The following is a 13,210-nucleotide window of genomic DNA, read 5'->3' as shown; positions in this document are numbered from 1 at the left end:
GATAAACAAACATTTTCAACCCACAAGAAAACTTATTGGAAGGAAAAAATACAAAAAAATAATAAAATGAACAAATTAGTAAGTTAAAAATGAAAGAACAGGATAATAGTGAAAGATAAGAATTGCAACGGATGGAGCAATAATTTATTTATTTTTTTATTAATTGTGCGACACACAATACTTTACATACAGACATAAACCTATACATACTTACAAACATACAGGGGGTGCAGCCAGAGATACAAACAAAACAAAGGTAAAAAACAAAAGACAGCAAAAAGACTTTACAGATCACTTCCACAGAATTTCTCCATAATAGAGTATGTTTTAGCAGCTTTCTGATTTCTAATGTCCTTGATTGTGGCAGCATAGCGGTGCAGTTCTTGTCGAAAGAGCACAATGTTTGGTTTAGATTTGGCTCATCTGTTTTTATGGATGTGAAATTTCCCCAAACTCATGATCAACTGACAGAAAAAACACAAATCTTTGTCTTCCATCCGGTCACCAAAATAAATAAAAATGTTTTTTTCCTGTTTTCTCTTGCATAAAATGCTGAACATCTTTCCAAAAAGTTCTACTGTAAGTACATTGATAAAATAAGTGAGCGATGGTTTCATCTTGAAGTCCACAGAAATCACACAAATATTCAATGTCCATTTTAAATCTTTCAAGTGTTTTCTTTGCAGGGTAGATTTGATGTAAAATTTGAAACGAGACTTCTTTCACCTTGTTATTAAGACAGAATTTGTCACCAACCAGCCACACTTTATGCCAGTTAACCTCTCCAAATTGTGCAGTCCAGTAAATCTGACCTCTAGGCTGAATCGTTGATTGTAAGCAGCTTCTCAGAAATCGCACACTTGTAATTTTCTGCAACAGCAGTATTTCTTTCAGTCCCTTTAAGAAGCTGCAGCACACCCTGTGGTAGTGCATCAAAAATCACAGCATATGTGTTCGGCGTAACTGGCAACTGAAATTTTAACAAAAATTCTTCACAAGAAAGTGAAAAACCTTGGTCATTAATACGTTGGTTAACTAATAAAATCCCCTCTCCATCCAATCCTTATAAAAACAGTGATTTGTAATGACATCTGTTCTTCCAGATGAAGTTAAATAAAATTTCTTAGAGACTACTGCAGGCATATCTAGTGCCAGACACAAATGTACAGATATTGATATTCCTTCAGCTTTAGATAACAGGCCATTTAAGGATAGATCCCTCATTAATAACCACATATTGAATTTTCTTTTTATTTGTTGAGTTATTGGTAGCTCTACACCCAGGTATGTCACAGTTTGTTTCATGGGAATCTCACTCATTCCTGCTGTTTCCCTGCACCAATGGCTTTGTGTTGCGTGTCTTTCCCGCGACACAAGAAGTGACGTCATCTTCCCGGGCGATGTGTATACTTTTTAGCGGTAAACATTTCTCTTCGCTTGCGGTCGCACGCTCGCCCTCGCTCTCTCTTTCACAAAAACACTTGGACACACACACACACACACACACTCACACACTCTCTCACACATATATCCATGGAACCAGAACAACCCGAAAGCGCGAAACAGCCTGTGTCCTGGCGCGAACTTTTCGAGCAATGTCCAGTGTCGGATGAAGGTTCATTCGCCTCATCTGATCCGGATTCTGCCGACAGTGCAGATGATGCAGACTTCACTGAAGGGAGAGATCCGTCCTTTGACACGTATGTATACATCCATTTAATATTATTTGTTTTTGAGCCAGAGGAAAATAACTAAACTAAATAAATGCATCATTATTGTTTTACTCTCGTGCTGAATATATCTAACACACCGTGTAACCTGTGTGTGCAGTGTTGACGATGTGGAGGAGGAGGAAGTGGAGGGACGCAGAGGGAGAGGGAGAGGAAGAGGAGGGGGGAGAGTAAGGTCAGAGTCACTCCCTGGTGATGAAGCTGGCTGGAAAACTGAAAAGGAGCCTGACTCCATGCCACACCCCCCACAACGTTTCATACCCAAAAGAAAGCCAGGTGTGCAGCCACCTCTGTCGCAGTGCGTGGACAATCCATCTCCATCTGAGCTGTTCAGGATGTACTTCGACCGGGCTGCCATCAAAACACTGTGTGCCAACACAAACAAAAACGCGGCAAAAAATATCGCTGGGGGCAAGAAATACAAATGGGCCGACGTCACAGAGGCTGAAATGTATCAGTACATTGGGATCACGCTGTACATGGGGATTCTGAAGCTGCCCAAGTTGAAAGATTTTTGGCGTGCCAGTTCCATCTTCCATGTGCCATACATTCAGGAGGTCATGCCCAGAGACCGGTTCCTCACCATCGCTTGGAACATCCATATAAGTGACCCCGGGGAAGATGCTTTCAATGACTGCAAGAAAGGCACCGATGATTATGACTGTCTGCACAGAATACGCCCCCTGTACGACAGTTTACGTGTAGCCTGCAAAGCTGTGTACCACCCCCAGCAAAACCTCTCCGTGGACGAGCGCATGGTCGCCACCAAAGCCAGGATTCCTATAACGCAGTACATGAAGAACAAGCCAGCAAACGGGGGGATAATACTTTTTGTGCTGTCCGACAACACAGGCTACACTGTGGACTTCAACATTTCCACAGGGAGGTCCACTCAGGTCACTGGGAAGGGGCTGCATTTTGATGCCATGATGTCTCTCATCAACAAAAACGTCCTGGGATTTGGATATCGCATTTATTGTGATAACTTCTACACCAGCCCAGCACTGTTCCGCCACCTTCACGACCTGGGATTTGGAGCCTGTGGGACATTTCGGGACTCAAGTATAGGCGTCCCTAAAACAAAAGTCAACGCCCTGACAAAAGATTCTCCACGAGGGACAATCAGGTGGATCAGAGAGGGGGCTCTTGTCTTCATCAAGTGGAAGGACACGAGGGAGGTGAATGTGTGCTCCACGCTGCACACTGCCTACTCAGGGGACACTGTGAGAAGAGCCATCAAGGTTGGTGGAAAACAAAAAGTAGTCGAGATGCCAGTGCCGTCGGCTGTGAAGGACTACAACAGCTTCAGGGGGGGAGTTGACCTGTCAGACCAGCTGATTGGCTCCTATTCCTCGTGGAGAAAGAGCACTAAGTGGTATGTGACCGTGCTGCATCATTTCATCGACATTGCCGTAACAAACAGCTACTTGCTCCACAAGGAGCTGTGTGGCAGACGGGAGCAGCAGCCGATGACGCACCAGGCCTTCCAGGAGCAGCTGACCGCCGAGCTCTGTGGAGTGCCCGCACAACCAGCCCCGGAGAGCTGTCCGCACATCCCTGTTGCCATCGTTGAGGGGGCATCTGGCTCCAAAAAAGCCACACAGGGGCGCAGGAAGTGCACGCTGTGTGGGAAGTGCACTCCCTTCATGTGCGAGGCATGTCAGGAGCCTCTGTGTGTCATCGTGGACAGGAACTGTCACAAGATGTATCACAGCTCCCCTGGTGATATTGAAAAGTAGTGTTCGACTTTAATCAGCTGTTTGATGGAAATATATTTGAGTCCTTTTCACAACTCCAGGATAAGTTTGCTTTAACCTCAAGTGACCTATATAGATATTTACAAATTAGACAATGTCTTACAAATCATGCAGACTGGGAATAAATCAAAAGAGAAGCAACCAATATAGAAACTCACATTATGCATTTTATACTGTACTTAGGTAGCTGTGTTTCTTCTCATGCTGTGTGATGGATCTTGATTCACTTGTGCATTTACGTTAGATAAAACCCTCTTGTTCCTTACTGTGAAGAGCAATAACGTCACAATAAAAATATGTGATAGTATAAAAATCCTTTTCGACCTACATTTAATTAAATACGGTTCAAAAAGTAGTTGTTAAATATTAAAACTGATAAACTTGGTGGGTTTTTTTTCTTTTTCTTTTCGTAAATATACACTCATTTTGAATGTGATGCCTGCAATATGTTCCAAAAAAGTTGGGACAGGGGCATGTGTAACATCACCTTTTTTAAACAACAACCAGTATGCGTTTGGGAACTGAGCGTCAAGATTTAAAGATGTATGTAAATGGGGAAGAAAATCTCATCTGAACACTGTGAGAGATCAGTTTCTTCACACAGAAAGCATCTTGAAGCTGGCATTGCAAACAAAGGCTCCTCCAAGTATTAAATAAATTTCATTTAGCGTGTTCATTATTTTCTTCCTGTGTCATTTCCCTTCATTGCACATAATTTTTATGGACTGAAATGTCACTATTTCTTAATCAGTGTAGCTTTATTGAATTAATACTAATGTCAGGTCTAAATTTCATGTGTATAGGCATCGGAAATATGTTTAATGAAAAGAAAATCACATGTTGAATACTTAATTTTTCCTCTGTATGTTGAAAAGGATTCTGTTTTTATGTACATTTTACATCGCGTAAAACTTCTTTGGATTTTGGTTGTAGATGCAGTTTGTGTTAATCCCTCTCTATACTTTAAATAAACACACTTCATTGTCTTTTTTGTCTTGAGTTGTAAAAATCTGTTTTTCCCCATTAAACAAAGCAAAAATAGCTGGTTGGAATTATTTCATTTGCTTCCAATGCAGCCTTGTGCATGTTTGGTACCAACTGTGAGTACATGGCAGAGGCAAGTGAAGGTATGTCACTTCACCTTAGAGATGATAGCTAGATAGATAAAAGGGAAAATTCAGCTGTCCAGTAGCTCATAAAAACAACAACCACACTTCCACTCATCAATAATAATGCAGTGGTATTAAAATAGATATAAAATAAGTTAAAATAAGTGCATAAATAGAAAATTAAAGAAAATTAAACTAGTCCATACCCATTGGTAGCTTTGTCACCTTCTACCTATGCAATCCTCAATGCCTATGTGCAGTTTCACATAGATTGACCACGTCAGTGAGTAGAAAAACGTGGGACAGACAGAATGACTGACTGACAGAATGACACACTGACAGTTTCTGTGATTATGTACAGCATACCATACCATGACTTAGTCATACCAAAAATTAGAAAAAAACCCCCAAAACATTGGGCCACAGGGGGAGCCACAGCGATCGGTCACATTTTAGCCATTTCTAAGCATTTTTCTGTTGTTATAGCGCCACCCAGTTGCCAATTAGAGTTAAATTTCTCCAGTCACCTTGAGACGTCCTGTTCTACATATCTACCAAGTTTAGTAAAAATCGATATGGCGGTTAGGCCTAGATAAGAAATTAGCTCTCTAGCGCCCCCATTTTGTTTGATGGGGTCAATAATGGAGGGGTCCCCTCAGATTATGTGTGGTCATATGCCTTACGAGTTGCGTGGTGATGGGTGAAACCCTTGAGATGTTATACACCTTTATGTGATGAGCCACGCCCTCTGCAATATTCATTGCCTTATAGAAGCTCAGTTTTAGTAAGTTTTCAAACTTTTGCCAAGAGGGAACTTTAGATATTGGTCCCTAGATTATGTTCACTGAGTTTCATGCAGATCGGTCAAACTTCCTAGGAAGAGATGGATTTGAAGTGTTTTTCAAAAAATTCAAAATGGCGGAAAATCTATATAACCTGAAGTTATGGGTTCTTGAGGCAAATTTGTTCCTCATGAGGAGAGGCATCTCTGTGCAAAGTTTCATGTCTCTACGACATACGGGGCATGAGATATGCCCATTCAAAGTTTGCAATTTCAATCGGTTGCTATAGCGCCCCCCTTTGGCCAATTGATGTAATATTGCTTCATTCGCATCCTCCCATGACCCTCTACCACTGTGCCAAATTTCACATGGATTGACCAAGTCAGTGAGGAGAAAAACGTGGAACAGAGTTCGTCATTATATAGTAAGATTAAAATTGCCCATTCCACAGTCCAGTCCAGTTGTGACTGAGGTGATGTATGTGTGTGAGTACGTGTGTAACTGGATTCAGGAAGTGTTCAACAGTCTTAAAAGTAACTGTCTTTATAAGTAACTAAAAAGCTAAAAGATGGAGAGTAAAATGGAAAAGTAGCAAGCCCAGACCCTTTTCCATTTGATCATGTGTCTCTTAACTAATCTCTGCATGAAGAAGGCCTCGGTAAATTACTGTACATAACTGATTTCTTGCAGAACCCATCAGCATCAATCAGATGTCGCTCATGTGCCTGAGACAGATCACAAGGGCTCAATCACTCAAGCACACACTGAAGGTCATCACTATAATCTGCAACTATATCAAAATATCCTCCTGCTTTCTGTGTGACAGCTTCCCTTTAGTATGATATCATGTAATAACAGTGCCATACTGTTGTGAGAAGTTTTGACTGCGTGCGTTTGGCCTTAGTTACCCAGCACAAGTCCCTCAGCGTGTCGGGGGTTCAGGTGTGTGTTTCTCCCCGCTGACTGAGAGACAAGAGCAGACAAGTTCAGTCACCCATCAACACAAACGCAGAACCGCACTCAGGGGACGAGGCATGATTTTGGAACAGTAGCCGTGCCATTAAGTTGCGTAAAGACTGTACAAGTTACCACATGCAGCTGCTAATTAACTCGAGGCCTGTGGCAGTTTATCCTCAGCAGCTGACCTGTGCGCAGACTGATACACTGATATACATTAACAGGACAGAGGAGAACAAAGAGATATGAAATGATGGGATGTTTCTTTGAGTTTATTTGACATAGAAGTGTCTGTGTGTTTGATAGTCCAGGGTCCAGTTTGTGTTCCTGGAGGGCGACAAACTCGTGTCGCACCTTTTGAACAAACTTAAATTTATACACCATTAATAAGATCACAAAGCTTTGGTTTTACTAAAATGAGCAAACCCCTTCTTATCTGTTTCACATGTATTAAAGATCAGTATTCCCTCATCCAGCGTCCTCCTCTCCACTTCTGCTCTCTGGTTGCCTCGTGCAGCACATCTCCCCTGAGAGCAGATAAGACACCTGTCACACTTTGCTGTTGCCTTTGCCGTCTGCCACAGCGAGAGCTCTCCAGACTCCCTCCTGCGTCTGCATAGCATGGAAATCGAACGCTTTTTGCTTGGATTATGCGCCTTTTTCTACCTCCACAGATGTGTTTCAGCAGCGTCCACGTGCAAGCTGAAGGCCAAGTTCAACCTGAGCGGCTACAAGGATATAGAGAAGAAGAAGGTGGTCGTCGGAGGGATGTTTCCTGTTCACAAGCGGATTGCTTCCAGTGATGGCAACACTTCAAGGGTGCCTGTGTCCTCGGGGTGTGAGGGGTGAGTTGAGCTGCTCATGTCTCATTTTTCATCATTGTGTGTGTCGCTAGAATGTAACACACTCATGTTAGATAAGCGCATACACCTATTTTAGTGAAATTATTTAATATTTTAGGCCTGTAATGAGAAATATTTTTACTTGAGTGTATGTTTCAAGCGCACAGTGTCCTTCTGAGAACACTTAACCTCATAATTTTACGATAGAAATTAGGACAGAGAAGGGCAGCAGCTCTGGGGCCAATTAGTCAGTAGCCTGTATTATTATGGAGACAGTATAATGCAACAATGATCAGCAAGTCTGCAAACTGTCCTCTTGTGGCTAATTTAGGTAATAACATCAAAAGACCAAAATAGTTCATGTATCTTCCAGTCATCAAGTATTACATTTTTGCACATATACTAAATGTGGATGTGGGTTTTTCTCACTTAATTTCTTTCTGACCTTAAATTCACAGACAGTATAGTTTTTGTACTGCGTTATGTCATTACTCTCCCATCATCCTACAGGTTTAACTTCCGTACCTTCCGCTGGACCCAGACTATGCTGTTTGCAATCAACGAAATCAACGCGAGGAATGACCTGCTGCCCAATACCGACCTGGGCTACGTCATCTATGACTCCTGTTTCACCATCTCCAAGGCCGTAGAGGGCACCCTCACCTACTTGACGGGGCAAGACGAGGCTGTACCCAACTACCGTTGTGGGAGCGGGGCCCCTCTGGCCGCTCTGGTGGGCGCTGGAGGCTCTGATCTCTCCATTGCCACTGCGAGGATACTTGGACTTTATCACTTCCCACAGGTAGGCCGGCCAGCGGTGAGTGAGATGACAAAAAGGAGAAATGAACGCTGGAGAGAACAAGGTCATGTCAGCAACAGTTATATGTGTCTCCTCTAGGTCAGCTATTTTTCCACTTGCTCTGCTCTGGAGAGTAAGTTCCAGTTTCCCACCTTCCTGCGGACCATTCCCAACGACAAGCACCAGTCCACAGCTATTGCCAAGTTGGTGCTGCACTTCGGCTGGACATGGGTGGGCACCATCGCTGCCGATGATGACTACGGCAAGTATGGCATCAAGGACTTCAAGGAGCAGGTGGAGGAAGCTGGTGTCTGCATCGCCTTCTCTGAGGTCTTGCCCAAGGTAGCATCTTTTCAGTGAGTTTTTCACCATCACGTCTGTGATTTTGTTTCCCATTAAAAAAAAAAAGAATGTTCTTTTGTCATAAACGTAGGTGAGTTCCCCAGAGGACATCCAGCGTATTGTTCAAACTGTAGTTGAGGCCACGACCAAGATCATCGTGGTCTTCTCGTCAGACGTGGATCTCAGTCCTCTTATTGGCGAGCTGCTCCAGCACAACGTGACCAACCGCACCTGGATCGCCAGCGAGGCCTGGGTCACCTCCGCTCTCATCAACCAGCCTGGGGTGAGTGTTCAGTCCAGTGAAAGCTCAGCAGTCTGAGGAAAATGAGCTAAGTTGATACTGTGCATGTTTTTACCCAGGTGAACACACTGCTGGGTGGTACCTTGGGCTTTGGGGTTAAAAGGGCTGACATCCCAGGTCTTCAGCGCCACCTATTGGACCTGGACCCCTATGATGACCCACTCACTGAAGAATTCTGGGAGACGGTGTGTTTATTAAGCTGTCAGTGGCAACTTTTAAAGTTATACACTAATCTAGAGAAAGTTTGTGATCTTATTTTCTGTCTTATAGTTGTTTAACTGCACATTGGATTATGGCAAAGCCATGAAACGGGCCAAACTTAAGGCCAAAGCGGTTAACGGCACGCTGCCCAGGGCCGCGAGGGGAGTTCCTGATGGGCTGTGTACAGGCACTGAGTCTGTGGCACAGCTCAATAACACCTACTCTGATGTTTCCCAGTTACGGATCACTTACAGGTCAGTTCTCTCTGCTTGAATGCCACTACTGCACCTGAATTCTTTTACCTTCATGCTACTGGAATCACTTCTACAAGACCTATCACTTCCACCATCAACGACATAGCACTACTCAAGCTGACCCTCAAGGGTCAGCTCACCTGAATTCAAAAAAGTCGTCTGGCCATGGAGGTAGTTTTGGTTTATACGCAGAGATTTTGGGATACCTGCCTCTCAATCTTCTGTCGCCACTGTAATACAATGGCAGTGAATGAAATCACATTTGTGCAGGACAAAGTAATAGATAATTACAAAGCACAGCGGCAATGCATCCCTCCAGAAAACACTGGATACACTGTTCTTAATGGGAACTATTGCTTTGAAAGAAAGCAGTTCTTGAGTAATTACAACATTATGTCTTGCTCTGCAGCGCAAGATATAAACTATGAAGTGAAAACGTTTTTCTTTTTGGGTGAACTTACCCTTTAATGATAAATGTGAACGATAGTGTGTCTGATGATGATGATGATGATGATGATGTCTCCAAACAGTGTGTACAAAGCCGTGTATGCTGTGGCCAACGCCCTGCACAACCTGGAGCACTGTGAAGACGGACAGGGGCCATTCGTTAATAAAAGCTGTGCTGACATCACCAACTTTGAGCCATGGCAGGTACGTGCGTGTGTGTGCGTGCGTGCGTGTGTGTGTGTGTGTGTGTGTGTGTGTGTGTGTGTGTGTGTGTACAACTGTTTTCATATGTATGTGTTTGACTCAGATGTGGCTTCATTTTTCTCTCCTTTAGCTAATGTACTACCTAAAGAACGTGCGCTTCAGAGTGCCGCACACGAACGAAGAGATCTACTTTGATGACGGGGACGTAGAAGGCGTCTATGACATCATTAACTGGCAGGTCAACAGTAATGGGGAGATATCCTACGTCACTGTGGGACACTACAACGGCTCAGCAGCTCCAGAGGACACGATGACCATAATGAACGACTCCATCGTGTGGAACAATGAAATGTTTGAGGTCAGCAGCATATTGGTCACTGACCATTTACCCTTCTAGATTATGATTAGTGTCATAGCATATATACTCTCTGTCTGTACTCGTGAGTCTATGCAGATGCGTGTATGTCTCTGTAAATCTGTGTATTTGTGTGTGTTGCAGCCTCCTCGGTCAGTGTGCAGTGAGAACTGCCAGCCGGGCACCAGGAAGGGAATCCGGCAGGGAGAGCCAGTCTGCTGCTTCGACTGTATCCCGTGTGCTGATGGAGAGATCAGCAACTCTACGAGTCAGTATACAGCTTTCAAACTGTACCTCATACACATGAAAGTTAAACCTTAGTGAATAAAGTGAGTGGGTTTTTAAAGATGAACACGACCCTGCCTCCGTCCCTCTCTGACAGATGCTCGTGCATGCATCCTGTGCAGTTATGAAGAGTGGTCCAACGAGGCTCATGATACCTGTGTACCAAAAATTATCGAGTATCTGGCCTTTGGAGAGCCGCTGGGGATCACTCTCATCGTCATCTCAGCCTTTGGAGCTCTAGTAACCATCGCTGTCGGGGTGAGACTCACACAGGGAGGACAAACCTCCTGGTGAAGCCAACAGATCCCTTGGTGAAGAGAGTAAGGAGCTATAATGTCAAACGGTGTGTTTCACTGTGTTCGTCTTTCTCCAGGTGGTGTTTGTTATGCACATCGGCACCCCTCTGGTCAAAGCCAATGATGCTCTGTTGAGTTTCTCGCTGCTCTTCTCACTGGTGGTGACCTTCCTCTGCTCCATCGTCTTCCTCGGGAAGCCGCAGCACTGGAGCTGCATGACCAGCCAAGTTGCCCTGGCTCTGGGCTTTGCTCTCTGCCTTTCCTCTATCATGGGTGGGTACACTGTTAAAAAAGGTACACCCACGGTTCTCTGTGGGTTACAGTAAGCCTCTTATTGTGCTATCAATCTGCTCTACTTTGTAAATCAGGTAAGGCAGCAGTGTTGATGATGAGAGCTCAGGCTCTGAAAGCAGTCCGTGCCAGAGCCAAAGCAGCTGCCAAAGCTGCGAAGGCTGCAGCTGAAGCAGCAGCCAACAGCGGCAGCCCTGATGTCATTGTAACCAACACAAATAACAACGCCAGTGCCTCTGCTAACCCTGAAGTTGACCGTCTCACCTTTGGCCACCAGAGGGCAATAGCTGCTGTGGCAACATTAATACAGGTAAACACAGTGAAAAAAAAGAATGATATCAAGCATCTTACCTGGCATTTTACTCTGACCTGATCCTGATCCTGTCGTATCTGACATTCTTCTAACCCAGGCTATAGCATGCACAGTGTGGCTCATCATCCTGCCTCCACACCCCATCGAGAACACCTCTGCCCAGAATATAAAGATCATTCTTGAGTGTGATGAAGGCTCTGTGGTCTTCATCTGTTGTATCTTCGCCTATGATATCCTGCTGGCTCTGGTGGCCTTCGTCTTTGCCTTCATTGCCCGCAAACTGGAGGACCACGTGAGGTAGGAAACAGACAAGGGTGCAGGGTAAATAGTGAAACACTGAGCACAGCAGTTAATGTAATGGCAGCCATGAGGGTAAATGGACACAGTGGGAATAAATAAAAATATAAACATATAACTCATCAATTTTAAGCTTAGTTTGCATTTTGTAATGTATTCCATATGTGAAACAGCCTTTAAACTGATCCTGAAATTTACTTGTGGAGGAAAAAAGATGGTGTATCATCATGTTTAGAGGCAGTATTTCTTTCTGCTTACACTTCCTCGTCTCCTGGCTGTGTGCAGACATCGGCAGAAATTATGTAAAATTAGACAGCTGGCCAGCACACACAAAAACACTTGTATTAATCTGTAAAATGTCACTGGGTGTTTATTTATTTTCTAATTTTATGTCCACTTTTTCAACCAACCTTTGAGATTCGCAGCATCATTCGTCCTCTTGCCATTAAGACCATTTCTTTTGACACAGCACTTTTCTTCCTCTGTCTTCCAGTGAGGGAAAGAGCATGACCTTCGGCATGCTCGTCTTCTTCATCGTGTGGATCTCCTTCGTCCCGGCGTACCTCAGCACACGTGGCAAGTTCATGGTCGCCGTCCAGATTTTTGCCATCCTGGCCTCCAGCTTCGGCTTGCTGACCTGCATCTTCCTGCCCAAGTGCTACGTTCTTTTGGTCAAACCTGAACGCAACACAGAGGAGATGATGAGGCCCCGCGCCAAACCGCGCGACGGGACCTCGACCGGGACCTCGGCCTCACTGGCTACAGCCGCTACTGAGGTCAATGCTACGATTCAATCCACTGCTATCGATGATTAGTGGAGCAGTGCTGAGAACTGAAGCCACAATATTGAGATCGTGACATAATGTAGATGGAAGATGTGCCACTGCTTCATTTGGCAACCAGTCCAGTTGATTAGGGTGCCTAGTCTTGTTATACACACATATTTTGCAATCATCTTGTTTGGGCTAAAATAAATATGCAAGATATATTGTTTACAAAATATTTATATTCACACTGACTGAATGTGCGTCAACCCCAAGTCAGCACCTTCACATGTGTTAGATAGGTTTGATTTCACTAAATAATATCCATGAGGAAAGAAAACTGGAATTAAAATTCTGGGTCCTTACACAGGACATTTTTCAACACATATTATTTTGACTTAACTTGCTCTACTATGATGTCTTGCTGAAACATATTTTACAAGCTCAGACTGTCAAATAAAGGCAACATTTTACCTCAGATATTGTTCTGCAGTACCTCTAGTTACACTTTTAACTATTCATTTATTTTTATAAAAATACAGGCATTGTGCTTATGTTGTTTCTATCAAAAATATTTGCATAAATGTTTAACACTGTAAACTTAACTTTCAATGACAATAATAATCTGTGATAATGTGATACAAACTAGTGCAACTCTGTTAGCATAATGCATTTCCTAATACTATAATAAATGTTATTTTCAGTCACTTTAATGTGTGTTTTTAAAGCAATAAATACATTTTATGTATGTACATTTTTGGGCAGTCAATAAATTGCTTTGAATTGAACTGTTGACATCACCATGGCTCCTTATGGCCACTAGAGGGCCACCAAATAGATTTAAATGAATGTATGACACTCACGATAAATTAGCAGTGCTAAAG

At 43.5% G+C, this 13,210-nt stretch overlaps 1 protein-coding gene across 1 annotated transcript; it reads left to right on the top strand.

Annotated features, from left to right (window-relative positions):
- Positions 1–6,956: 6,956 nt before the first annotated feature.
- On the top strand, positions 6,957–12,956 carry vmn2r1 (vomeronasal 2, receptor 1). The gene is given in 13 exon segments (XM_078166801.1): positions 6,957–7,180; positions 7,688–7,979; positions 8,076–8,318; positions 8,410–8,601; positions 8,679–8,804; positions 8,890–9,074; positions 9,605–9,725; positions 9,856–10,083; positions 10,225–10,348; positions 10,463–10,623; positions 10,739–10,934; positions 11,232–11,562; positions 12,056–12,956. Coding segments are annotated over 13 exon segments (2,745 nt in total). The 3' UTR covers positions 12,378–12,956.
- The last annotated feature ends 254 nt before the right edge of the window (positions 12,957–13,210 follow it).

The sequence above is a fragment of the Epinephelus lanceolatus genome, chromosome 4 (assembly GCF_041903045.1).
Source record: "Epinephelus lanceolatus isolate andai-2023 chromosome 4, ASM4190304v1, whole genome shotgun sequence".
In the NCBI taxonomy this organism is placed as follows: Eukaryota; Metazoa; Chordata; class Actinopteri; order Perciformes; family Serranidae; genus Epinephelus; species Epinephelus lanceolatus.
The sequence above is the reverse complement of the archived record's forward strand: the minus strand, read 5'-3'. Positions and strand labels throughout refer to the sequence as shown.